The 27,315-nt window shown below is 57.9% G+C and overlaps 3 protein-coding genes across 3 annotated transcripts; 1 reads left to right on the forward strand and 2 right to left on the reverse strand.

The window, feature by feature from the left end:
• Positions 1-1,796: 1,796 nt before the first annotated feature.
• On the reverse strand, positions 1,797-7,509 carry VOLCADRAFT_109718 (uncharacterized protein). Its single transcript, XM_002949475.1, has 10 exons — positions 6,175-7,509; positions 5,895-5,980; positions 5,036-5,121; positions 4,534-4,665; positions 4,313-4,405; positions 3,690-3,829; positions 3,421-3,500; positions 2,942-3,037; positions 2,557-2,710; positions 1,797-2,258 (listed from the first exon to the last, which is right to left on the reverse strand). The coding sequence occupies exons 1-10, from the start codon at positions 6,216-6,218 to the stop codon at positions 2,177-2,179; spliced, it is 993 nt and encodes a 330-aa protein (XP_002949521.1). The 5' UTR covers positions 6,219-7,509; the 3' UTR covers positions 1,797-2,176.
• Positions 7,510-9,216: 1,707 nt separating this feature from the next.
• Positions 9,217-13,236, reverse strand: VOLCADRAFT_89847 (uncharacterized protein; the record flags this gene model as incomplete). The annotated part of the gene is made up of 8 exons (XM_002949476.1): positions 9,217-9,348; positions 10,010-10,185; positions 10,489-11,056; positions 11,211-11,426; positions 11,906-12,000; positions 12,363-12,506; positions 12,917-12,949; positions 13,083-13,236. 8 exons carry the CDS (start codon positions 13,234-13,236, stop codon positions 9,217-9,219), a joined length of 1,518 nt encoding a protein of 505 aa, XP_002949522.1.
• Positions 13,237-13,605: 369 nt separating this feature from the next.
• VOLCADRAFT_89848 (uncharacterized protein) lies at positions 13,606-25,774 on the forward strand (the record flags this gene model as incomplete). The annotated part of the gene is made up of 16 exons (XM_002949365.1): positions 13,606-13,712; positions 14,294-14,538; positions 14,976-15,229; positions 16,005-16,151; positions 16,507-16,699; positions 16,999-17,357; positions 17,596-17,796; positions 18,157-18,422; positions 18,857-18,935; positions 19,280-19,615; positions 20,053-20,280; positions 20,721-20,884; positions 21,126-21,360; positions 21,547-21,594; positions 21,803-21,933; positions 22,135-25,774. The coding sequence occupies 16 exons, from the start codon at positions 13,606-13,608 to the stop codon at positions 25,772-25,774; spliced, it is 6,633 nt and encodes a 2,210-aa protein (XP_002949411.1).
• Between the last annotated feature and the right edge of the window lie 1,541 nt (positions 25,775-27,315).

Raw genomic sequence — 27,315 nt, forward strand, 5'->3', positions numbered from 1 at the left:
TGTCATCAACCCAAATACCATTCAAGAGATCGAGCATACAAATCTGACCGACAACTTCAGTAAGTCCAGCTTGGCGGTTGGAGTTCCGGTGTATGGACCGACTTCAAATTAACTGACTTGATTGTTGGCTTTGATTGAAGGTCTGGACATGTACAACGAGCTTGTCAAGCTTTCGCATAAGGACGCGTACATCGGGATGTTCAGCACCTGAGCTACGCGCGCTTAGCCCGGAGCAGCTCCTTAGCGGCTTGACAGCGACCCAGGACTCCCGGCGCGCGTTCGTCGACGAGGCAAGCACGACCGTATCTAAGCGCTCGGGCACAACGCTTTGAGCTGCTGAGATGCCGTCGAGGTTGTCCGTTGGCAAGGACGCCGGCAACGCACAGGTTGCTGTACAGCGCTTTCGTTATTTATAAGGAGGCATGGTTGGGGAATGGATTTGTAATTGGGTCTTTGGAAAAGCTATGAATTTCGCAGGTCTGGATTTCTGAGTTTCGATTAGCTGTTGAGGGCTTGAAGGTGTAGGTGCCTCATCGCAGGAGGGGAACTGGCTTAGCCTTGGAGACCCAAAGGCCATGGGTTTGTAGTTGAGTTTCGTGAGCAGGTGTCGGTTTTTCCTGCGTTGTGTTTTTAACACGCTACCTTTCAATACTTCGACCTCCATAGGTGCGATCCAGAACTGGTCGTATTGGAAAGCTTTGAGTGGATGAGGCAGGGCTCGCTTGCATCATGTAAAGGAGATGGAGGGAGGATTAGCACATTCTTGGCGCGGATGCGCGGCGTTCCTAATATTGAGGACAGCGTGTGCATTTCACCTTTCTACGCATTACAAGTCCAACGGCTTGTTTAAGAGCATAATATGGAGTGCCACGAAGCCGCAGGGCAATACTTTGAGATAAATATACTAAGGTCAGGCACTACTGGTAGAGCGCGCACCAATTGCCCCCAGGAGATCCCGGGATCGGGATCTGTCAAGGTCGAAAATCCTTCCGATGGTGGAAGGAAAAGTGCCCCTAGTCGATGGACGGTGGCGACCTGGGATAAAGTTGACTTGCGAGCTGACCAGGAATGGAGTTGGGCCGCCGTCGATCCGGCAGATTCCGTTGGATGCCGGTGCTGGGTGCGGAACCTGAGCGATCCACTCAGAAGTTGACTAGGGTGACTGGATGAGGGTGCCCCGAAACCGGGGAAGGCAGGGTTTCGCCGGGTCTCCACGGCCACGGGTGAAGATATGCCCCCCTGTCCCACACATCATATGAAACTCAGGTAATGGAACAAGTGGAAGTACGGGTTGCTTGATTTTGTGTACCAATAAAAGTTGTCGCCGTGTGCACTGGAGCAACCCGGGATAAACGAAACATAACTTAACAGCAGCTAATAAACTTAAAGCTTGAACACTCCTTGCGTGCCAAAAAATTCACGCTTTTACCAAATAAATCAGCAAAAGGTGGCAATCCAGCTAAGCTTAACGCACAAATTAAAAATATTCGTCTGTCTGTTAAGTTCATGCTGAGATGGTGGTGATGGCTGATCTGTCTCTACGGATGTCGGGTGACTGGATGAGGAGGGGTCTACTTGGCAGGACCCAAACCGCCATCGATTGTACGATGTTCAATATATTTAGTCCATGGCCTCCCGGCTTTGACGGATCCCCCCGCACTCGTGCGGCACTTGTAACTTGTAACATATCGCCCAACTGTACTGATACCACAAAGCAGGTACGCGTGTCGGCCAACCGTTTGGCGGAAAGCACCGCGTACGTCTGCCGTTCCGGATTTTTCTGGAAGGGGGCCGAGAGGCGAAGATGGATTACACTTGGCTTGCGCTGATCAGTCCTGCAGCGATGACCTCTCCCGCCGTCCAGACCGGCATGCACCCCAATAAAGCATATGCGAGAAGCCGACGGCGTATTTCCAGCCGGAAGCACTACTCGGGGGAAACGACGAAAACAATAATGAAAAACTCGTCGTCCTCACTAGGCTGCGCCTAAGAACCCCAAAAAACAAAGCGCCTCAGCCGCCATGCACTGCACTCACGGCTGATCCTCTCTTGAATTGCAACACAAGCAGTCAAAAGGAGGGGCTTAGGACGCCGAAGGAGTACCTTGGTGCATGAGGGCGGGACCCCCCGGGGGCCAGCTCCCAGTCCTCTCATCCTCTCTCATCATTCGGCGGCCTTACTGAGTGACATCAACAACAGACATGGTGACGGTTGCCGACCAGCTCTCCCCGGGGGCTACCACAGCGGGCTTGCCGAACCTGAGCGCGGGACGGCGGGGTATTGTCACGTGAGGGGAGAACCGCATTGGGTGGTTGTGATGGCCAGGCGGGGGTGGCACTGTAACAACAGACACGATTGCAAGGAGCAAGGCACAGCTACCCTTCTGTCCGCCATCGCCAGGGTTATAGCCAGATCCTCCCCGAATCCCACCCTCCGTGCACCGCGCCCATACCCGCACCCGCACAGTCCGCCACATGAATTCATTTGCTTGACCATCCGCCCCTCACAACCCAGCTCCCCCCACCACCACTACCAGCAACCGCCATCACAACCTACTTGGCATTCTCCACACAGCAGAAGCTCTGGTAGCAATCCTTCATGGTGGTGAAGGGGTTCCACACAACGGTGTCCTCCCAGCCCGAGGAATCCAGCGCCACAGCAGCCCCAGTGCCCACCTCCAGCTCCACATGCGAGGGGGAGTTGAGGTACACTGCAGCGAGAGGTAGAAGATCGAAGGACGAAGGGAGCTAAGGGCAGATAGAGACAGCCGGAATAACAGTATATGTTACGTGCATTCCGGGGTATGACAAATCCAGGCCTTGCATTCTTGGAGCGGCCTGTACACGCTTCATGTCCTGAACACGTATGTATCCGTATGAATACGTATGTATCCCAGATGTGAAGTTCGCATTATAGAATCCCCAGGCCCCCTCCCTCTCACCCGAGTCTGTGTAGCCCGTGAAGGTGATCTCGTCGCGGTCCTCAGTCTTAGTCTCCGGGTTCTTGGGGTCCTTGGCCTTGCACAGGTAGGTCAGGCCTGGAAGGAGGGGGTGCAGGGAGGTGGGTGTTGTAGATGCATGGAGCATTTGTGAGGCAGGGAGAGGAGCGAGGCGGCGGAAGAGGGCTGCAGAGACGAATCGAAAACCGGATAAGCGACACAACACCACATAAATCTATACTTCCACACATACGACACCGACGGGACACGGCGATGCAAACACAACATCCTCAACGCGCGCACACACACACACACACACACACACACACACACACACACGCACACGCACGGAGGAGGGTCAAGGAAGGGACTCCGCCGTTGCTTCCCTCCTCGGCAAATGGTATACCTGGCCGGCACGGCCACATCCCCGCGGCTAGCTAACCCCGGATAGTGCACCTCACTTTACCACTTCACTCTCGTACCTTTGAGACCCGTCACCTTGGCCTTCTCAATAGCCAACACCTCAATGTACGTGTGCAGCGCTGCGGTGAAGTCGAACGGCCTGTCGAACAACAGCCATCAAACAACCGTTGAGGAATAGTTCAGGAGGACGATCAGACTACAGCAGGGCAGGGCAGGGCAGGCTTGCTCATCCCCTTTTGCTCCATCCTGCACCCTGCCCTGCGTCCCGTAACCCTTAAAACCCTGCCCTGCCCTGCCCTGCCCTGCCCAGCCAAACGCTGCCACTCACTTGTCGTCCGTGTTGATGACCCGCAGCTGGCAGTTAAGCTGCTCCCCGTGCAGCGACACGGAGTACACCGCCTTGAACTTGTACGGCCACATCTTGAGCGTGTATTCCGACTCGGTCAGGACAACCTCAACAGCGGGGTCCTGCAGTCATACCCGGAATCCGAAAGGATGCTCGTTTTCAACTCGCGCGAGGGCCGGGGCTTAAAGCTCTCAGACGCCGGCAGACCTCCGACGGCTCTGAGGATCTGCCGGTGGGAAGTAGCACCCGGTGGGATGTTTTTAAATAAGATACGCGCAGCCCAGCCCAGCCCAGCCCAGCCCAATCGCCAACGGAGGAGAGGACAAGCAGCTTTCCGATGAGACACAACCTTGGCACCCCCATCCGCTACCTCCCATTCACCCGCGCCTGCCCAGCTCTACTTTAAAACTGATCAGGAAGAATTTATTCCGCTCCTGTTCTAAACACAACAGATCAAACGCGCACCTGCACAGCAACACGCACAGCGCCACACACGCGCTTTCACAGAAGTCCTACAACGGCAGCTGAAAACCCATCACCCAGCCCTCACTTTCCATCCATGAACCCTACTCCCCCCAATCCGCCGTACTCCCCCTAGGCCTCACCTTGTCGTCAGGGTTGGGGTCTGCTGAGGTGGCAGACACGCCCCAGTCCAGGTTGCGGGCGAAGCCGTGCTGCTGCATGGGCCCGGGACCGAACTACAGAGCCGGAGGAGGAGGAAGAAGGATATGGCAGAAGGGACAGGGCACGAAGAAAGGGGTTGGAGGAATGACTAAGGAGGTGAAGGCTCCAGGTTTTAAAGAGAAATGATAATTAAGGAAATTACCTGCGGAAAGCAGTGTGGGACCCCGCCCGAGATGGGCTTGGACTTGTCGAAGACGGCGTCTGGCCGCACGTACAGAATCTCATCACCGCTGGGCTGCTTCCAAGAAGTGACGCACGCTCCGAAAAGGTACATCTGTGCGATGTGGCAGTACGACGAGATGCAGGCAGTGGAATGGTGCTCGTGGGGCCATTAGCACGTAGCGGCATAGGACGGGGTTCGGACACGCGTTACAGATCTACAACGGGATAGTAAAAGAAGTGCCGCCAGGGGGGAACCCGGCAGCAAACTCACTTGAAGCTGCGGGAATACATATGGCATATGCACAGCATAACAGCAGTAGCAGCATACTCTAGGTGGATGCGATCCAAGTCCTTCGGGTAACGTAAGCATAATATGCATGCGGAAACATGCGGCGGTGTAACAGCGATGAAGAGGTGCGCCAGCACGCCGATAAACGGCTCTGGCGAACCACCCCGTGCGCTGACCCACGGGTCCTTCGTACCTCCGCAGTGGAACCACAGGCGTGCTTCAGCACCACTACTGGCGAGCCGCTCTTGCCCTCCTTAAACTCCACACTGCCCGGAATGCCTAGTACGCCGAGGCAGGCAGGCAGGCAGGGAGGGAGAGGGAGCTCAGGTATTATTTTGAAGGTATGGTGCGTGACCAGATGTCAGTCAGGGATGTGCGCAGTCATATCTACATGGTCGATGGGCACGGCACGGTGGCGCCGCACGTACGGTGCGCTTCTTCCTTCCTTCTCCTGATGGTGGTTCACATCGGCTGGAGTGACCATTTTTCCTCTCGTTCTTCGTTTGGGTTAACCCTCAAAAAAGATTCAGCTAGCCAAGTTGCTAGGCAGGCAATGCGTCAAGCGCCGCTTTAACAGCGCCAGTGACCCTAAGGAAAGCCCAATGAACGGTACGGGTTCGGCCTGCCCAGCCCATAGCTGCTTCCGCGCACAGGCCGCATGTGTTTCATAAGTACACGATGCGGACAGCCCGAAACATGGACCCAGATGGAATCTGGTTGAATGTAGGGCACTAGAGCTCTTCGCCTCGCATGGAGCTTGCGAGCATGTGGATGGTTGGCGCTAGCATGCCGTCGTGGTGGCAGCTGCTCTGCCACTTGTGGACCGCGTGGGAAGGAAAGCAACAACATTTCCACAGCAGCAGGTGGGTTTAAACTGGGCACAGACTAGGCGTAGTTCAAACCATCGAGCGCGCGAAAGCACGCACATGGCGTGCCACCTGGGAGGATTTGTTCGAGGGTACACGAATGCGCAGAGCAGCGGCCATTCCGCCGGCGGCCGGAACGGCTGCAACGGCTTGCTTGCATGCATGTCTGCAATGGAATGCGCTTACCGTACTTCGTGTTGAGCTCCGAAACGGAGCTGGCCACAATGGTTGTGGTACGCCGGGCGGCCTTCGCCGGCGTGCGAAGGCAGGGTCTGCAGCGACATGAGATAACGGTCGCTCGACGGGAAGGCAAAAGCACGACCCACATTGCTAGCAAAACAGCTGCCTGGTATGTACTAAAAGCTGAAACCAATTCAGTATTTATTTTTGTGCTGTTCCGATTCAGTCTCGCACGATGCCTGGCTACACAACGGCGCAGCGCACTTCAGTAAATGAGTCAAATTACCTCGCTCCACAACGCATGGTAGATCTCATACTGCTGAATGCCATCGTTCTTCTGATCCGATGCCGATTACTGCGCGTCTGCCAATGCGATCACGAAGGCAAGCCAAAGCAAGCAGAGCTCTGCCAGAAACTATCAAGTAGGCTGGAAGACGTAAGTGCCACTATGTGGAAGTCTCAAAGCTGCCATCCGATTGAATGCTTGCACAAGATGGAATCGTTTGCGTCTCATCCGTCGTACGATACCGTAGCCAAAGCAGCAGCAACGCCCCCTCATGTCATGTCATGTCATGTCCGCAAGCAGTCTTGTCATTCCTTTCATGTACATTACATATAATTTATCCTTCTCAGCGCGCCTTTGCGACGAGGCTGAATCACGCTATACGATATGCTCATATAGCAGGACTCGCATTCCAGGGCTACATCTATGCCTCACGACAAGGCTGAATCTAGGGGAATGAGTCAATAGTTCGGATTGAAATCTATTCCGCGCAAGCACAGCACGACAAGCTGTCAACCATTTCATGAGAAGAGCAGTGTTCTATAATACCTCTCCCACAGCCCGGACAAACATGATGGTAACAGTGTGCACCTGGCGGGGAAATGATTTTAAAGTCCCCGGAGCTAAGGGCAATCTGTAAATCGCCGCCCTATGTTAAGCTGCCACATCCTGCCGTTGCGTCTCACAGCGCCAGTCAGCACAACCTTAATTAGTCGGCTGCACATATACTCGCACAGTCACAGGTTCAGGGTCTTTCCCCCGGAAATTTCATACTGGCGATCACTCCTCCAGTCCTAAAGGCCAATCAACGACCTTTAACGCTATGTCAGCACCAAACGTCAGGTCCTCGGTAGTTCGAGCACGGAACTGGCCCTTGCATATCATTGCATCATAAATCTAAGGGGGAAAGAAGTCACCAAGCGTTCACAATGAATGCATGGGCCTGCATTATAAACGGTTGACAACCCGAGAGGCATCCATCTTATCGCTCACTGCTTCGGACCCTCCAGGTAACCTTTGCCTCGGAGGTACTCGAGCAGCGTCTTCGCCTGCTCTTGGGGGGAAATGCGCTTGCCATCAGCGGTCTCTGCCTCAAGGACCACCTCCGGGTTTGAAGGCTCCTCGTACGGATCATCAATGCCTGTGAAGCCCTTCAGCTTGCCTGCACGGGCCTTCTTATAGAGCCCCTTAGGATCGCGCTCCTCGCAGATGTTGATAGGTACCTTCATGTAAACCTCCACAAACTTGCCGGGGGGCACGCGTGACCGCACGCGATCGCGATCCTTGCGGTATGGCGAGATGAAGCTCACAAGAGTAATAATTCCCGTATCAGCAAAGAGCTTGGAGACCTCGCCGATGCGCCGGATGTTCTCCTCCCGATCGGCTGCAGAGAATCCCAGGTTACTGTTCAGACCGTGCCGGACGTTGTCGCCATCCAGCAGAGCGGTAATTTTGCCAGATCCTAGCAAAGCATGTTCCACGGTACAGGCTACGGTGCTCTTGCCCGATCCGCTGAGACCGGTGAACCAAACAACAACGCCGCGCTGTTGCATAGCTGCCTCCTTAGCCTCCGTGGAAACTCCGCCTTCGTGCCACTTGATATTGGTCGAGGCGCCAATATCATATGCTGTCGATACCGATCGAGACAACGCACCCAGAGATGACATTGCTGGCCGCAACAGGCCAAACCTGGATAGGAGAGACGGTGCGGCCTGCATCGTGTAAGTTTTAGTGCAGAGTATGAAACTGTAACTCAGTAGTTCGGCAAATGTCATGGTCTGTCGTTTCTTGAACCTGGCCCAACTGAATGCGTACTGCATGGATGTAGCGGGGCCCACCGTTTGAACGAGCGCCAGCTCTACAATTGGGCGACAAAGGTTATTGCAACTGCATAGATCATATCGGAGCTGCGCTAAAATCTGAACAATTGCTATCCCTCATCGCTGTGCCCCGATCCGGTAAATTGCTGCCCATATGCGAATCAGCCAGTAGGACTTGCTATATTTAAAGAGTTCCTGTCTTGGGTCCTGCCTTGCGATGGCAATATGGACGCTTGTAACGCGGGTTGACGAACACTTCGCATTGAGGCGAAAGTCCGAGTGCAGCGTACAGCCCGTATACAGTTTTGCCGGTTACGCACAAGGTGTACAAAAGGGAACGCAATGATATGACAAAACATTGCGAGTCAGGGAGCTCTGAGACGCCATGACTTGCCGCGGTTACATTTCCGATAGGAATCGTTAGCCGCCTGCCAACCTACAGCTTTCGTGCCGTCCAAACGATCGCATGCCGACAGAACCCCGCATCACATTGCATCCTAAACGAACGTGTATTTCTGTATGCAGTCGAAGGTTACCATCGTACCATGCAATCGGCACACATCTGCGTAAAGCGCAAAACATCCCTTACCGTACGTGCACACCATACCTGCAACCCTCACGCGCAATCATCCTCGCAACAGACATCTTCCACACAGCCATTCTCACCTGTCAATAACACGTGCATTGCTAAAGACCTTGGCCAGCAGGACGCTCTTGCAGACAGCTGATTCACTTGCAGGCAACAGGCACGCACGTGTGCAAGCGCAGAAATAAGAAGAGCTTTGTTTCAGTTGGCACAACGCCCTCCATCCCCTGGGAAACCCTCCTCTTCATAGGGGTTTCTCCACTCTCGCACCGCACCATGTGCAGCGTAACCCGGACTGCCCTTTTGCAAGCAATCGCGACCTTCTCCACAAGCCTCCTCCCCATCACAACCTCCCCCCTCCTGCCACTCCGTGATCACTGCGCGAAGCCAGCATAGCGGCGTTATACCCACCTATACCGCCAGTCCTGGCCCCCATGGCGCCGCAAGCTATCCATCCCTCCGCGCCTCCATCTGCCTCACTCCGCTCCGCTCCATGCAAGCAACCGCCACTAATCAACTGTTGTCAACACCAGGTCGTCTTTCCCTCGCCATCGGGACCAAAATTACCAATAAGCACTGCACGACGCTGAACACTGCCTGCCATCCAGATCACAAAAGCTCAACGCCGCCTAGCTGTAGCTACGCCAGCGCGGCGGTCAAGAAGAAGACGCTGGAGGCTGTCGCTTCCGCGGTCGGCAAGCCGTAAGAGCGGGCCGCATCCAGCCATGACAGGCACGCCAGAGTGCGCCGCCAACCGCAACCCCCGAAGAACTGCGACGAACAGGAGGCAGGGTAGGGTGCGCGGGGGCAGGTGGAGAGGGCCAGGTGAGGTGAGGTGGGAGCGGTACGAAACGAACGCCGCGGGTGCCCACATAAGTACCACCCAGAAACTGGGAACTCAAGAGGAACAGCAAGAGGAGGAGCGCCGAGCTACTAGTCATGGAAAATAATCTTCCACTGGTGAACCTGGGTGGATTTTCTGGTTGTATTGTGGTACTGGACCCGATGCCTTCTGCACGGATAGCAGGCCGTGCAGGATACAAGCCCTGTAGGCCGTTTATAGCCGAATATGTGTTCCAAATAAGTGAGCCCCGAATAGAACGGCGCGCGATAGTGCCAAGGATGGCGCACGAGAGCAAATTTACCGAAGGAAGTCCTTCAGCAGCAAAGTGTTAAACGTTACTGAATGTGCGAACGCTGCATTTTACGTGAGCAAGCCAGCAAAGCCGCCGCACCCGCTGGTCTAGGAGGGCCCGGGAGCCCGCGGTGCATGCATACACACACACAGGCACACTCGGACGCCTAGCTACAGAAGCTACAGAAGCAAGGGCACAAATGTGATTTACATCACACGTCACCCTTGACAGGGGAGCACATGAAGTGGGTAGGCACCTAAGCCTCCTGGGTTGCTAAAATCAAGGATATTGACCACCTTGGGGATCTCCTCCCGGCACTTCCACTTGAACTCAGCGTTGAGGTTGTAACCAGCTGGTCGCGCCGCGCCCGTGGCCGCACCGCCGCCGTCGCCAACGGGGCTAGGACGCGAGGTGACGCGGTCCCTCCCACCACTGGGCGCCGCGTTTTCGCCGCTTTCATGCGTCGCAGCGGCTGCGGCGGCGCGGATGACAGAAGCTGCCAGGACGCTGCCAGGTGCCGAAATGGATGCGGCCTCCTGCATGGTCACATAATGGCATGGCTTGGCGTTTTTATTCCTCGCTCCCTTCTTATTCCTCAATCTCAGCCGGCACTGCTAGTTCTCCCACCAGCGCAGACCATAGCATTTGCGACAAGCAGCTGGGGACATGAATGAAGGGCAGCGGCATGCGGGGCTGAAATGGCAAGGAGCCCACCGTTATCTCCTCAAAGCAGTACATAGGCCGCTTCAGAGCAGTACTTCACCGCCGTGCCTACCCCTACGCTGCCAAACCAGACCAGGCCCCGTTCTCGCCTTCAGCAGCGCCTCCACGTCCTCCTCCTCCAGGTAGTACAGCAGCCCCTCCAACACCCACAGCACCGGCGCACGGGGGTCCAGCCCTTGCTCCAATAGCCCCTGTGACCAGCCGCGCCGCTGTAGGTCCACTGCGCAGCAGCTCCAGCTCGCCGCATGCAGCGGGTAGCGATAGCTGCCATTGCAACCGCCGCCGCCGTCTCCTGAGGTTTCCGTGTGGTGCATCCCCGAATAGCCCTTTTGAACCGGCTGCTGTTGCTGGTCCAGATCCGGCAGCGGCCGGCCCTGTGCTGGGTATCCCGCGCTGGAGCCGTTCTGGGTGGAAGCTTCAGTCCCCACCGCCTCGGCAGTTTCAGCAGCAGCAACAGCAGTGGCGACTCCTACAGCAGCTTCAATCTGCGCGCCGAGGGCATCTAGCCGCGCCCGCTTGGCGGCCAGGACGTCGCCTCGGTCCACCTCGAACCAGCGCACGCCAGGCGGCAGCGGCAGCCGCCAAGGCCGCGCATCCAGACCCGAACCCAGCACCACCACCTATGTATACCCCAGCGGGCATATGGACATACAGACAAACAAGCATACGGATGTGTGCGGTGCACAGGTATAGATGATTAATGTGTATGACTATCGACGTCTCAGACGTCACGTTCACGTAGATAAACCTCCAGCCCGCTGCCGCCCCGCCTACCTGCAAACAAGGCTGCGAAGACGACGACGCCGCTGCCACCGCCAGCTCTGCATGGCAGCTGTGGCTGGCCGCCGCCGCGCTATGGCCCGTACCGCGCCACGTTACCACCGACACCACGTCATCGAAGAACTTGGTGCGCATGATGAGGCGGGGAATGGGCCTTCGCGCCACAGTCTGGGGCCCAGGTGCTATACCCAGCTGTGACTGTAGCTGCGGCTGTGGCGCTGGAGACGAGTCCGGCGAGCCAGTAGCTCTATCCCGGGCCTGGAGGCTCCAAAGAACGCGAGGAACCGAGTCCCATGGGTGTTGGTGATTACGGAAGAAAGGACAGCGCAGAGTCGACGACAGAGACAGCGTGGATCGATGTGTATGGATGTGCGCAAGGGTGGGTAGGTGACTCATTGAGAGGAGCTTTAACTCGTTCTTTTCCCTTCCGCTTCATATATGAGAGAGTGGAAAACATATTTTAAATAGGGTTATGCCTTCTTGTGTCCTTTGGCGGCTGTCCCGTACAGTTTACTTGGGACTCCTAAATGCCATGTTGGGGGCCTTGTTATAGGCCGCGTTTCAACGCCCTTCCGTGCCACTTCACATCCTACCCGCGCCGATTCCTCCTTCATATCTCGTCCCCTTCTCCTCTCCCACCGACCTTTCCCCCCACCCTCCTTTCCACCGCAGCTCGCCCAGTCGCCTACCCTCCTCGCTTCCAACGCCTCCTGTCCGCAAAGCCCGGCTGCCAGAGGATCCCAAATGTACGGCTCACGTTGCTCCGTCTCAACTGCCCGGTTGGCTGCGGCGACGGGAGGAGGGAGGCGGCGGATAGCCGGCGGGGAAGAACATGTGTGTGTGGGTGGGGAGAGTGCAGACCTGCAAAAAGCCCCAGGGAGCTAAGCAGCCCCAGGGCGAAGTAGGAAAAGGAAACTGAGAAGGCAGGACGGAGTTACAGTGTGCTGGCCAGCCGGGGGCCCGAGATCCAGAGAATTCGGGCCGGCTGGGAGCCCAGGCGGGGACGGGACGATATCACGTCGAGCTGCTGTTCAATGGAGCCTTTCTCCCGCTCTTTCCTTAACATCCTCACTTCATTCATCCAGGCTCACGCCTAAGGCTTAGCCCCGATTTCTATCACGCCCTCCTAGTCAGTATGCATCGGACCAGTGGCATCCGTGGCGGAGTACAGGTCCCGAAAGCGCTTAAACACCATTAGGATTTGAGGTAACTCGTTGCCCCCCTGCTCTTCCCTACGCTCCGACATGGTAGGCCGTATGGGAGCTGGGAGCCGGTGTGGGCAGGAGTGGGCTGTGGGGCCCGGCAATGGGAGTGGGAATGGGGGCGTGAGGGACGCCGCTGGGAGCCGATGTGCGGGCAGGAGGAGTTACCGGTATTTGTGGTGAAGCTCAGCCCCGGCAAGGGTGAGAGGACACCTCGCGAGAGTTTGCGTGTGATTGAAGTGTGCCGTGGTTGACGTGCGCGTGGTTGAAGATGCTGTGTGCTAAAAACAGCGTGTGGGATGCCGGGGAATTTGACAGAACAGCCCACGGGCAAATGAAGTTCCTTGCCTTGATCCGGCAGGTGGTGGCACGTTAGGGAAACTGTGCGTGATTTCCGACATGCGGTGCGGAGCCCGCAGCGCTCTTCCGTGCACGTACGGCAAGGTGGACGATTGGAAAGAAGTCATCCAGCCCGACGCTTTAAAACGTGTTTCTTACCCGCAATAAGGCATGCACTGAAGGAGACCAGACCTGGGATAAGCGGGGGCGTTGGCGAGCGGGGGCGTTTGGATTAGTAGAGGTGAAATCGTCGTACACGTCATTGAATACGTCTACCTGCCGTTCCTGCTCCAACCGACTCTGGGGATTACGACCAATCGCTTACTTTCTAGGCCGCCGTACTTCACGGGATCTTGGGCCTCAAGCTTGCCTATTGCCCTTCGGCGCCTGTGGAATATGCGGCGTAATGCGAGGCGCAGACCCTCTTCAACTACAATAATAAGCGTCAACAAGACGGGCAGCGCCGCTACCCTAGCCATCTTATCCGTGTGTTAGAACGCGATAGGATGAGGCTTGGGCTGCCCGCAAAGGCAATGTAATAGCTTTGGGCAAGAAACTAAACTAATCGCTGAGCCCCTGCTTACATAGGTCTCTCGTACGGTGCTGTACAGGCTCCCTGCATATGAACTTCAGGAATACAAATCTGATTACGCTAATACGTAGCCTTCCAGATCACCGATTGCATTCTGGTACTTTTGCGATATGACAAATATTTCCCTTTGCATCCCAATAAGTTTGGTCCCTGGTCCTGCACCTTGTGCAAGGCATGCACGTCGTGTTATAGTTGGTCAGATGTCACCAGATTTCTCGAAGATATGAAAGACTTGTGAAATGCGCTTTTTGGAGCCATGCAGGCCCTCTATGCGCTTGCTGCGGCTTTGCTGCTCCTTGCCTGCATCTCTGCCAGGAGCGAAATTTGTGACCTTGAAGCTTGGAATGTTGCCATTAATGAGAGGTATGTCCTTCATGAAACGGTGGCACGTACACAAGTTTGTCAAGCTGTGAATGATTTTCGTTTTACGCCAGTTGCGCGAGTAACGACGAAAGTATCACCCGGAAGCTAATCCTCAATGCGTCTTCGTGCGCTATCTCGGAACAGTTCCACCAGGTTTGTCCTCACATTTGAACAATTCAGCGGCGCAATCGTGATGAGCCCTGTCGGATTTAAGCATAAATGTTTTCTTGTCACATTTGTGCAGGAATTGCGCTTGCTCACATCTGAACCCTTTCTCAACCAGACACTTCACGATGTGGATTCCAGTGCAGGGTTCAATGCACCTGACATTTTAATCCTTAGCAACAGCAGCAGTGCTACCGTAAATGCATTGGAAGAGCTAAATCGGGACATCCTTTCCTATTACGATGGGTTTGTCGTCGAAGCAGAGGCATTACCGGAATTCGCGCAAGCTGGCGTGGTGGCACCGCTTGATATGGCTATCATCTCGGTGTAAGCGTCGGCATACTTGACTCGGTTGGGTGCTCTTCTATCCAGAAGTTTGACTTCCCGTCTACCGGGTTCCCTACACGTTCGCACAGGCCGGAGCTTAACTGGTTTCGGATAAACCGCTTCTACCGGGGGTTCTCAGCTGTACACCTGGCAAGGGTGTACGGCGTGCCTCTCGGTGGGGCAGGCGTATTCACGTACTACCGCCAGGACTTGTTCCAGCGTTTCAACCTCACTATCCCCTCGACATGGGAAGGGCTGCTGGCAACGGCACAAGCCTGGAGTGCTGCGCCGCCCCTTCCCGACATCTCGCCATTCTGCATGAGCCGGCGCTCTTGTAAGCCCACGAGAACCATGGCACAGGATGAGGGGGTTTGGACGACCCGTGGGCCATGAATTGCCCGTAGGGCCTCCCATATCTCCGGAGAGGGGGCCCGGTCGAGAGTACTCGGCTTATAGGCTCATCCTTATACCTTGGATAAGGATGCGCCAGGTCCTAAACCCTGCCAGTCTGGGCCTGCCGGTGTGGAACTGTCGGTGGTTGTGAATGGTTTGCCATCTGCGTAGCAAAGTCAACTTCGCCAATACTCTATCCTGTTTGTTACCGGGTCCCTAGCTCTCGTTGTATGGGGCAGGGCGGAGTTTGCGATTTGGGTCAGAAGTGCCAGACCCAGGTCCCGCAGCTTCCAGCAGGTACCTTCCTCCCCCGCCAGCAATACATGTTCGCCGGTGGCCAAATTTGCGGTTTCTGCTGGTGGGCGGTTGTGCATGCAGATTGCGCGAGGACGCTGTTGCTGAGCATCGCAGCGCCCCACATGCAAGCAGCCGGCACCCGCGACGGCTTCCTGATCGATCCCGGGAATGGCACGTTGCTGCTCAATTCCACCGGTTTCACGGCCGCGCTACGGATTTGGCAGCAGCTGAGCACCCTGAGCATGCTGGACGCCAATACTAGCTGCAGCGCGAGCTCGGACCGGTTCTCGGAGGGCGCCTGTCTCATGACGGTGCAGCTGTTCGAGAAGTTCAAGGTAGGGCTCCGGCCGGCTCAGGTCGGGTCGGGTGGCACATGTGGGGAGCGGCCCCTGGCGACCGGGAAATGTATGTATATGGATATGTATGGAAGCACGGAGAAGTAGGAGACGGATTTCTTGGACTCGGCCGGTCAGGAGTGAGTTGTATGTCGCATGATCTCCATATCCAGCATCCTGCTGGCCGCCCGGCCGGTGGTGTTGTGGGTTACACAACCGCCCATTCCCGGCTGCTCAAACTAGCGTACTTACTAGCCGGGCAGACACGCACTGGATGATTGATGGAGTACACAGCTAGGGGAGCGCAGTGGATTTGGCGAGTGACCGTCGTCGGCCGGGGCCCTGATTTGGGAGTACAGCCTCTCCTTGGGGGAAGCTGGGAGATATCCGATACGGGTTGGGCTGGGTCTGTCTCATGCTGGCACTTGCCAGCAGCGGCGTGGGACAGCAGCTTGCCTGAGTGCAACAGGTGGGCTGCTGCCTTACAGCTGCGGACGGACGGGTGGGCCTTACTCATTCACCGCAGCCAGGGGCTCGTCCGCCTATTCAGGCCAGCGGGATTCCCAGTGAGATTGGGAGTGCTCGTCGGCAGCCGTTACAGGGTGAGGACGGTGCGCGTAGCCATACATACTGCAAACAACGGTACGGTGATGCAGGGCATGTGACAGGTCGACCGACGTTTACCGCCCTCTTCTATTTCTATTTTCCGAGGCATTAGAAGGATAGGATGGTTGTGTTGTGAACTTGAGCCGGGATGTGTGTGTATGACACGCAGGTTTATGCCTCCAGTATGAGCGCCGTAAGCGGCAAACTTGGGGTAGCTCTTCCGCCGGGGAGCTCCCACGTGATGGACCGCAGCACTGGCAAGATGGAGCCCTGCACGCAGACCTCGTGCCCATACGCCTCCAGCGTCCCGCAGCAGGTAGTTTGATGGGGGCTGGCTGACTAGGGCGGCTTATCAGGCGGTCGAGAGTCCTAGTGTACCACTAGGTGGCTTGGAGGACTGGCTGGTTGGGCTTGAAGCATGGGTAGGCGGGTGGGTGAGTAAGAGCTTCATGCAGGTCATAAAACATAAGCTTCCGAAATGGGTGGGCAAGGGGACCTACGGCCCTCGTCCGGCTTGCCTGAGTCGGTCTGGCTCTCTGGGTCTGCTGCAGTTCGTTTTGGCAATATATGGCATGTCATCTTGAAGGGCAACCCGTATCTGCAACCGACCCGTTGGGTGGCTGCGTAGCGTCGCCTCATGTCGTGTCGTGTCTGTCACTGCATTTGCACAGGGCCCGTCGCCGAACGGCAACGGTGGCGGCGGCGACGCGACTGCACTGGTCAACTGGGCGCCATTCATGTGGGGAGGGTTTGTGGGCATGGTCAACGCTCGCAACCCATCCTCGGTGCAGGACGAGGTGATCCACTATTTTGCGAGGATCACTGCCAGCGCCAGCTTGGACAACGTGTTGAGGAGGGGATCACGTAGGTGCCCCCTATCAACCTCACTACATAAGCATTACTTGCAAACTACGGAATTTTTCCTCAGTCCCATAAGGTAGTCGTTGGGTTTTGATTCAATGTTCCCGTCATTCATTATGGAAACGTAGCTTGAGCACATGTCTGTGTGCGGGCGCGTGTGCATGTACGTGGCGTTCGTGCCAGAGGGACTACGATGGGAAAGGCAGCACAACCTTGGCCCAACTACCTCCCATTACATATTCTGCATTTTTAACCTTGGTTTACTCCAATTTAGGTTTAACCACCTCTAATGCCATTTTCAGACATTGCGCCCTTTCGTGCGGATCACTGGAGTGCTGCCGCCAAACGCAACTGGACGGATGCGGGGTACCCGGAGCCTGCCGTGACGCAGATGCTGGAGGTGCTGCGATCACTGCACGCCTTCCCCAACCTGGCTCCGCAGCTGCGACTGCCAGGGCAGGGTGATGTGAGTCGTGCGCTGGTGGTGGCCCTGGCTAACCTGACGGCGGGGCAGTCACCGGAGAAGGTGGCAGCGGCGCTGCAGGCGATGGCGGAGGCGGCGCTGCTGGCCCGGTATGGCATGAAAAATGGAACGTACGGCTTTTTGAGCTTGTACCGCCAGCAGCTGGGGTATGTCGGCAGCAGCAGCAGTAGCATTGAGGTGAGTTAGGCGTGGGGTTGGTGCGAGTTACTTCTTCCTGTCTGCTGTTTTCTTTATCTGCTGCTGGCGGTTCACTTGCCTCTCCCTGTTACCCTAACCCCCGGCCACCGTCGGCAACTGTTGCTTTGACTCTTGCATGTATTCCCTTCCTCCACCGTCCATCGTTCGTAGCTCGTCATGCATTTCGTCCCGCCTCCCGCTTCCTTCTTCCCTCCTGTGCATCGCGCTTGAGCTGTAGCCACGCGCTAAGCCGAGCAGCTCCTCAGGCGTGTCGCGTCAGACGGTCGTGGTGATTGCGGTGGTGATTGGTCTGGTGCTGCTGTTGGCGGCGGTGGTGGTGCTGGAGGTGCGCAACAAGCGCCGCCACAAGGACCTGCTGGGCCGCGTAAAGCCGCCGCTGGGGGATCCGGACACCACAATTGTGGTGACGTCCATACAGGTAGGGGAAGGGCCAGGGCCCAAAATAGGAATCTCTAAAGAACATCATGTCTCGAACCACCTGCGACTTTTGACCGGCAGAAAACCTAAATCAAAATATAGTTACTATTATTACTCATTATACTCCTACATGGCTCCCTCTCTGCCATGCAGCTGTCCTCAGCTGTCTATTGTTCCTGGATCACTGGCATGTCTAGGTCCGGTTGCCTTGTACCCCTTGCCCGTACGTCCCTCAGCATCCCTGTCCTTTCCCACCTGCATGTCAAGGTGTCTTCATTTAGCAGATTGGCTTCTCTCATTCAATCCCTTCCCGTCCTGATTGCAAGCTTCCTCACTATCTCACCCTCATTCCCCTCAAAAGGACTTTGACGAGCTGTGGGAGGTGCTCCTATCGGACGCTTCTGAGCGCGCTCTGCAGCAGTTCAGCGATCTGGTGGACTGCTTGCTGCGCCGCCACAGCGGCTACCGCGCTCCCAGCGAAGAAGAAGAGGACGTGGTCGCTGCCTTCCACTGCCCGCGCGACGCCTGCGAGTTTGCGTTGGAGCTCCAGCGGGAGCTGTTGCAGCTCAAGTGGCCTAAGCACGTGCTGGAGATGGAGCAGTTTAGACCGCAGTACCTGGTGCAGACGTGAGTAGAGGAGAGCAAAGTTGGCTTGGTTTTAGGCGCGGGTTGTGATGAAAAGGGGTCGGTGATGGAGCTGGGCGATAGAGGGGTTCGGTGAGCCGGGAGGTTTGGGAGAAGAGGACACGAGACGGTCTGGATGGCAATGGCCTGGACTGCAGGGATTCGAATGAGCGCGCGGATGGCCGGCATGGGAAGGGGAGGAGGAGCCTGGAAGGGAGGGAGTGCTGGGAGTCAGGAAAACACAGAAACGCACACGTGAGCTGTCGGACTGTGTCCTGGCCGTTTACCTTTAGACTCAGGGCCCCCATCCGTCCCCATGTCTTGGGGCTTCGTTTCGTCTCGGCACTTGAAGGTTTTGCGTTAGCCGGGTTACCCCAAAACCTACCCGTTCGCTGCGCACGACTGGCCGATTGTCCCGGGCCCTACCCTCTTTGCAGCAGACGAGCCGCAAGCTTCAATCAGAGCTGCAAAGGAGCTCGTGCGCCCATGTCGCCTCCGCACTCAGGTTCTATGCCGGTAAGGAGTGCACCCCCCCTCGCCCGCGACACGAACGCTTCCCTCCCGCGGTCTTTTTGACGTCTTCAATTCCTCTGATATATCTGATGTGAAGTCCATGCTGTCTCTTAACGTCAACCAATATACTCTCTCTCTTCCTCTCTAGGTACAATGCCCCTGCCCCACGCGGGCTCATGTATTCTCGGGCCACCCCACCCATTTGACCTCCCTGACGACTGTGTTCCTGAGCCCCACTTAAATTCCTTTACGGCATCACCATGGCATCCACACGTCCACTCTCTCCTTACATGACACCAGCACATGCTGCTGGACGCCCTTGACGCGATCTCACTTCACATCCTCAGACCGAAGATGATGACAAGCTGTTTACGCTCGACACGGGTACCGAGAACGTGCGCAGCTTTGGCGAACAATGCGTCGCCTCATGGGGCCCCGCGGACGCCCTCACACCGGACGCGGAGCTGGTGTTTTGCGGCATCCGCGCGCGTGTGGGCGTGGCGGCGGTGGGCTTTTCGCATATCGCCATGCACTTGGAGCACGGCGAGCGGCGATTCCGGTTTGTGGGCGAGGCAGTGAGGGTCGCGGCAGCGGCAGCGGCAGCGGCGCAGGGCGGCATGGTGCTCATTCCGCAGAACACGTTTCGGCAGTTGCATTTGGAGGTGCTGGCGGAGCAGTGTCTTGTGAGTGAGAAGCGGTGGTGCTTGTGTAGTGAGGGGTGTGGGGAGGGGAGGGGGTTGGGTGTGGGGAGGGAATGGAATGGTGGTTGTGGATGGAGAGGGATCTGTTTGGTTGTTGTGGGAACCCCGAAATGCTGTTCCGTCATGACTAACACAGTAAGGGATGATGGTGGGGGACGGGGGGAATTGGATACCGCTCAGCTGTAAGGACGGGGAAGGGATGGAAGGGAAGGAAAGGAAAACAGAATTGCCGACATCGCAGGCGGGGAAGGACGGATGCGCGGCGAAAATGCACGATGTGAACAGTAGCCTCCAAAAGATCAAAACCTCCAGTTGAGCGGCCTCTTCCCGCCTCATTTTACTTCCATCCTTCCCCCGTCGTCTCTTTTTTTCCTCCCTCGTCACCCTCACCCTTCTCCGTGCCTCGCGAACCTCGTCAGTTCTGCCACTTGGGCGAGTACCAGCTCACGGCCGAGCTACCCCCAATGGACCTCTATCTGGCTCTGGACCGGCAGCTGCTGGGCCGTCTGGCACTATTCGGGCCGCTGTCCTGCCACATGCAGTGGAGCCAGGGGGCCTTTGCAGCGCCAGTGCACAACGCCAGCATGGTTTTCACACACGTGGTGGGGGTACAGGCACTGCTGGCCTGGGACTACGACCTGATGCAGGTGGGTGGGAGCTGGAGTGGGGTGGAGTGGGAGACTGTATGGGCACTGTGTGATGCTGGGACCTCGGCGGTTGGCGTTGTTTCTTGCTCAGATATATACATGCTTCAACATCTGAGTGTGTGATTCATGGCCACACGGGGTGCATGGCCCGCGTACTTGCAAACCTGCTGCCCGATACGAGCCATGAGGGGCTCTTGAGTCTTCTTAGCGCTTGCCTAACGGCACTTGGCAGAGAACCACGCAACATGGAAAAGATGGAATTAAAACCGACGAGAAAGAGAAAATGAGAGGGAGGACGATAAGAAAACGCAACATTAATGCATGTATTTCCCTCCTCTCCGTGTTCTTTTCCCCACTGCACGCCGTACCAAACTGCTCTCCGGCCTGGGCAGTAAGGGCTTGTCTTCTGCCGCCCTGTTGCCGCGTTTTTGTCCTCCCAGGACGTCATCGAGACATTCACCAAGTTGGCCCAGGTGGAGTTGCAGCAGGCTGGGGGCTACCTGGTGGAGCACGTGGAGGGATTCATGCTCACAGCGTTCCACTCCCCCGCGGATGCCATTCTGTGGGGTCTGAGGATGCAGGAGCTGATGCTCAAGGAGGACTGGTGCGCGCACGTGCGCTTGCCGACTCGCGTGTTGCCGACTCGCGTGTGTGTTTTGCACTGCGTCTTTTGAACGGTCCTTCCTTGCCTCTCCTATCACCCTGTCATAACCGCTGATGCGGTGATTTGAGGGATTCCTTTTGCAGGTCCTGCCAGAGCACCGGACAGCGGTCTGCGGTGCTTTTTTTCCTACCCGTCCAATTCCCTCACAAACACCCCACCACCACCACCACCACCACCACAGTTTTGATTCCTGTCCCATCATCGCGACCTCTTCCTCCCGCAAACAACAAAACAGGCCGGAGGAGCTCTTAGCACACGAGCTGTGCGAGGAGGTGACGGTGACGGTCCCCGTGCGCGGTGGCGAGGTCACCTCCGCCACTGTGTTTCGCGGTCCGCGCCTCAAGACGGGCATCGATATTGGTCAGGTGCTGGCGCGGCTGCATACCATGACGGGCCGAATGACGTACCGTGGCAAGGTGAGGGGGTTCCCCTATCCTCCCGTTTTCCTATCACTTTGTTGGGCTGGGCCGGGCAGGCCCAAGCTGGGAAACACAACTTGGTCATCGGGGGCCATCATGTCTGAGCAGTTTTGGGATTACTGGCTTGCTTGCGAGGTTATCTCTAACGGCAATTTACAATTCACCTGTCCCTTGGGCCCGTAGGTCATGAACCGAGCGGCACGCATTTCTGCAGCTGCGAGCTCCGGGCAGGTGCGTTTGGTGTGTGTGTGTGTGTGTGTGTGCGCGTCGTGTGCCGTTGGCGTTGTGTATTCTGCCCATGCAACGTGTCCGATGGCCTGCCAGGCTCGTGCGCTCTCGTGACTGTCGTGTGATTAAATCCGTTATGAAACCTGCTAATGCCTTCCTGGGTATCTTCATTTATGCCGCTGTATCTCACTCTACCCACGTCGCCCTGAAGGTGCTGTGTTCCTCGGAGGCCTGGGAGTCTTGCGCTGCCTCCGCATCGGCCCTACGTCTGGTGACCGCCACCAGCCTGGGGCTGTTCCAGCTGAAGGGCATCCAGGAACGGATCGAGGTGTTCCATTGCACGTAAGGAAGGCCGTTGGGCCTGGGCCTGGGAGATGACTTCTTACCGCTGGTCGTCCACGTATTTCCTACACAGTCGCCGCCTCCCCTGCCTATTGAGTCTTTTTTGGGATCTGCGGTGCTTGCTGCGTTACTTTCTATAACTTCGTTGTCCCGTATGTAATCTCTACTCCCGTGCCTTTCTCCCCTCGTCTTTCCACGCAGCTATCAGCGCCACGTGCCCAGCTCCACGCGGCGCAGCAGTACCGTCAGTGTGGGCCTGGTCAGTTCCTCCGATAACCGACGCAAGAGCGCGCTCGTGCTGTCATCCATGTCGCACGCATCCCATCACACCACCTCGTACCGCACCAGCCTCCATAACAGCGTTGCCCTGGAGCACGTGTCGACGTCGGATGTGACCGGCGGCCGCCGCGGCTCTCAGGCCTCTTCGTCTACGGCGCTAATGGGCCGAGCTAGCCTTGGCGGCGGGCAAATATCGGAAATGTTGCAGATGGTCGGTGGATCTGATCCGGACCGCGTCGTGAACGGCGTCGGCGCGTCGTCGGCGCGCTACCGCGCGGCGTTCGTGCCGGTGGTGGTTGGCGGCGGTGCGAGCGGCACCGACGGTGCCGCCGCTGCCGCAGCGCCGGGGGGACACATGTCCCAAACGGGCAGCAGCCACCGCTCGCAGTGCAGCGGCGCCAGCGGCGTGAATGGTGGTGTCGGCGGTGTAGCCTCCACTGCCGCAGCAGGCGTCATGGTGTCACGCGCAGCGCTGGCGGCGGTTCTGCAGTCGCGTACGCGCTCTGCCTCCGCAATACAGGCCAGTAGTAGTGTAGCGCCGTTCCGCTCCGTTTCCGCGCGGACCCGCCGACCCATGGGCCTCTCTGGCGGGGCTGCGGCATCTGAGTCGCAGGTCTCCCTGGCTGCCGTCGGTGGCGCGGTGGCGGTTCCGCCGCCGGGGTTTGCAGCTTCTGCGGCTTCTGCAGCAGCGACAGCGGCTGCGAAATGGAGCGCAGGCATGGCGACGTCCCCATCTGCGACGCCGTCGCTCGCCATGGCCGCGGCGGCCGCCGTTGCCGCTGTGCACGAGCGTACCACCAACAACATCGGTTCTAACTCGCCTCAAGGCATCTCTGGCAATGGTCACCTAGGCGATGGTGCACCCATGCACACTAATGGACTGTCAGGTGTCAGCGGCGGCGGCGCCGTCAGCACCGAATGCCACGTTGCGACCACTAATGCGGCGGTTTACGCAATGCTGCCGTCCGTGGTGCTGTCTGGGGGTATATGGGGGTCGTCAGGCAGTACGGCGGCGGCGGCGCACGCACAGGGACTGTCCTGTGCGTTTGGGCCGGATATGCAGCATCTCAACGAGATGCGAAGCGTCGGCGGCGGCCATACAATGGTTTCCGTTGTTCCTGACGGAGGCGGCGGCGACGCATCACCGCAGGACCATCAAATGATGGCCACGATTGCAACCTGCGTGGGAGATATGCTGTTTGATGGGCACTATAGCAGCACTGGCTGCGCTGCCGCTGCCGACAGCTCCTGCACTATCGTACAGCCGCATGACCAGCAGCAACCGCAGCTCCAGCCGTTGCCGCCACTACCGCCGTTCCACTTTGAGCGACTGGTTGCATTAGAGACGCTGGACGAGGACGCGGCCCCGTCAGCGGAGGGCCTCGGGGCCGTTGGCGCCGCCGCCACGGCTGCGGGTGGCGGCCGTAGCACAGGCCACGACGCCGATGGCATGTTGGATGACGGCTCCAGGGTGGAGACCCTTGAGGTGACTGTTTCTGCGACGGGGATTGTCCGCGGCGCGCTTTCAGGTGGTGCATCCAGCACTGGTTTTGGCGCTGCTTTGGGCTCTTCACAAGGCGCCTCTATCAGTCGCTGCGGCTCCGTTACCGCCGGAATATCCTACCTAGCACTAAGCCCCAGCGGTGGGGTGGTCAGCAGTCCCGGCGGCACTATCGCCGGCGGCGCTGGTTGTGCCGGTGGCGCCGCCGGCGGTGCCGGCTCCCATCCATCCAGCTGCGCGTCGAGTGGGTTTGGGGTCGCCACCTACACAACACACAGCCACCTAGCAGCGGTGCGGCCCTCATCCGCTGCTGTATGGCGCGCTTCCGTATCAATGTCGAGCTCGCCGCAAGGGGAGACACACGGCCTGACGGGCGCAGGGACGACGGCGGGGCGGCATAGTGGATCCGCCAATAGCGCTGACCTATATCTTCCGTTCCCGTTAGGTGTCGCCAGCGGTGGCGGCGACGGCGGCGGCGGAGCCCCAAGTGGTGGCGGCAGTGGCACCGTGCGCTCATCGAGCGGCTGCATGGCATTGGCAACGAGGTTATGCTCGCCTGCTCTCGAAGGTTCGTCGGCCAGCGGTGGCAGTGTCTCCAGCACGGCGTCAGCGGTAATGAACAGACAGCCGGAGACGCATGTGCGGACGCGCAGCGGCGACTTGGTTGAGGGACGACAGTCGACCGTCGCGGAACCGACGCTGTTGCCACGTCGGCACTTGGCTGTTGCACACAATGGCCGTCTAGCAGCAGTCGCCGCCGCGGTGGCTGCGGAGTCATCGGCGGCGGCGGTGAGTCGCCAGTCACCGCGCTCAGGTGTGTCTCCCACTCGCGGTTCGTGCCAGTCCACGAGAGCGGTTCTGCCAGCGGTGGCGGCGGCGGCGGAAGGAACATCTACGCCTGCCCCGGAGGCCGCCGATGTGGTGCCTTCGGGCATCGGAGCCCCAGTGACATCGGCAGCGGACGCCGCCTCTGGGAATTCCTCTCCCGTATGCGTGCGTGCCGTTACTGTTGACATACACGGTTCTGGCGACGCGTCTGGCAGCTTGGTCATCTCTGCTTCCGAAAGCCATTCAAACAGCAGCCACGCGGCTAGGGCCGTCGCAGCCGTGACGACGTCGTCGTCTGCCACGCCGATGAACATTGGATCTTCCAACGGTGCGCGCGACAGCTGCTGCGCTGCTGGCCTCAGCGGCCCCGGCAGCCGCCTCAGCCTTGTCGGCAGCGGTGCCGTGAGGCGCAGCGGGAGTGGCAGTGGCAGCGGGAGCGGCACCCGCCTGCGCCCAAACAACCGGACAGGCAGCGGCGTCTCCAACGACTTGACCTCTCAGGCCGTGTCGCCTTCGAGCACCTGGGTAAGCGGTGGCTCTACTGTAAGCGCTACCACCAACAACACGGCCGCTACCGCCGCTGCCCTGAACGGCACCGCCTTGACCTCGTCAGCTGTGGCGAGCAGTGTCGGGTCTGAACCGACGGGGCCGCCACAGCACCCACTGCGCTACCCGACACAGCAGTATCATCACCACAACCACCGCAATCAGTGTACAGCCGGCGCCGGTTCTCTGATAGCGTTGCTTGAAGGCGTGGGACTACGCGGCGTCGGCGCAGAGGCCGTTAGCTCGGACGGCGACGCGCTGGCGGCAAGTCTATCTCCGCGACGCCACGCGAGCGAGTGCGAAGGCACGAAAGTCGAAGATCCGAATGCAAGTGAAGCGGAGGGCAGCTGCCTCGGCCAGAGTCGGCTTCGGGCCGTCGGCGTGGGGTCTACGGGGCCAGGCAGCCGCGGCGGGGTTGGCGGCGATGCTGGTAGTGACGCGGCTGCAATGGCGGCGGCCTTCGGCATTGCGCCGCCTCTGCCTCCATCGCGAATCAGTTATGGGGGAGCTGCTGCCGCATCTACCGCGGCGGCGGCGGCCGCTTTTGGCGTTGGCCCGCCTCTGGGGGATTATGTTGGCGGCATCGGCGTCGCCAGTGCAGCCGGGCCCACGCGTGAGCAGCTGGAGCTGGCACTGGAACTATTAGGGGAGTCGAGGCATGGTGCAGGAGGCGGCCAGTGGCACTAAACGGCTGGGTTATCCCCACCGTGTTGACCGTTCTGTAGCCAGCCGCGGGTGGTGCCTTTTGTATATTCATCAGACCGTTCGCGATGTCGTGGTGACCACGCTGGAGTGGGGCATATTGTCTTAACGATTGGTTCCGCTTTTGCCATGGAGGAGTCCAGCCAGCATGTGTATGACATTGCCTGACAGCGCTGGCATCGGGGAGTGGTACGGTAAGGCATGGTATGGCGGGCAGGTTGGAGCTGCCGCCCTGACACTCCTTAGCAATCCTGCGCATAGCGAAAATTGAATAGAATTTTGTGCACATATGCGTATGAAAATGCGGCTGAGCAGAGGCGCGAATCACACCCAATTGCACCTGTGGATGCGAGGGATAACCTATGTGCCATAATTCCTCGTAGCGCGTCGCATTGACATGGGAATGATTTTTTATTCAACACCTGTCGCTCGAGCAGGTGGGTATGGGGCAGATGGTTGGACACTGCACAGGGGCATGTGGAAGTTTCCGGTATCGCAATGCGATTACTGACGTAGCGCCCGATGCTCCTCTCCATGCTTCTTGTAACCCTTGGAGCTCTGCCGCTGATCTTGCTGCGTCGCTGTTAGCAGGCGGACGTTCTCCGGACCTTCCACCACGCAGCAGACGAAGCGCGCTGTGCGGTGAGCACAATTTGCATTGCTCTGTCGCTTGTTCCGATACCTTGTTCGCGTTATCAGCCAGAACTTGGGCTTCTTGGCTGCATCTTTTGCACAGCTCATGGCCGCAGAGTAGGGATTGTTTAACATTGCCTGCCATGTATCGTCTTCTGCGCATGCTTGCTGGGGGATTGCAATTTATCTACCGATGGGTGGATGGGCTCGGCGGTTTGGGGGTATGGGGAGGTGTGTTTGCCTGGCAAGGTACGGCGTTCACAGCAGGAGGTAGAGCCGCACTGTTTCGCCGGGCTGGAGGTGGGGCGGAAAGGAGGGAATGCGACGATGCTGAAGCCAACGGCGCATCAAAGCTGCAATTGGCTTGTGTAGCCTTGAGTCGTGTGTGGTGATGGACAGTAGTGGTCGTCTCGAGGTATGGGGTGGGCCCTGTTCCTCCATGCGCTGGCAGAAGGCGCGTTGGAAACGGGCTTGTTGACACAGAATTTTGGTTGGATGCAGTGGCGTTCCACTGGGAGACTGGGGCAGTGACTGCTGCTAGCATTTCCTCTCCGGATTTCGCTCGGTAGGGGCTCGTAATAGTAACCAGAAGGGACAATAGTTGAGACGATAAATGTTGTATTGTGAAATCTTCACCGGCTCCCATTGAGCCGGACGGAACCACACGCCAATGCGTAGGGTGCGAAGGGCATGATAACGTATAGCGATTATTATTGGGGGTTACACCGCCGGTGCTTGGCTGCCACATTGAGCGAAGCTCAGCTGCCGCCCACCCAAGAGGCTTCTCATCTACAGGTTGGCAGCCTATCCGCACATGTTTTTCACGGGTGGAACACTTCATGGTAATGGCGAGTAGAAGGTAGCGATGGTTTGTTTCTGTTGCTTGCACTGCT

The sequence above is a fragment of the Volvox carteri genome, assembly GCF_000143455.1.
Source record: "Volvox carteri f. nagariensis unplaced genomic scaffold VOLCAscaffold_14, whole genome shotgun sequence".
Taxonomy (NCBI): domain Eukaryota; kingdom Viridiplantae; phylum Chlorophyta; class Chlorophyceae; order Chlamydomonadales; family Volvocaceae; genus Volvox; species Volvox carteri.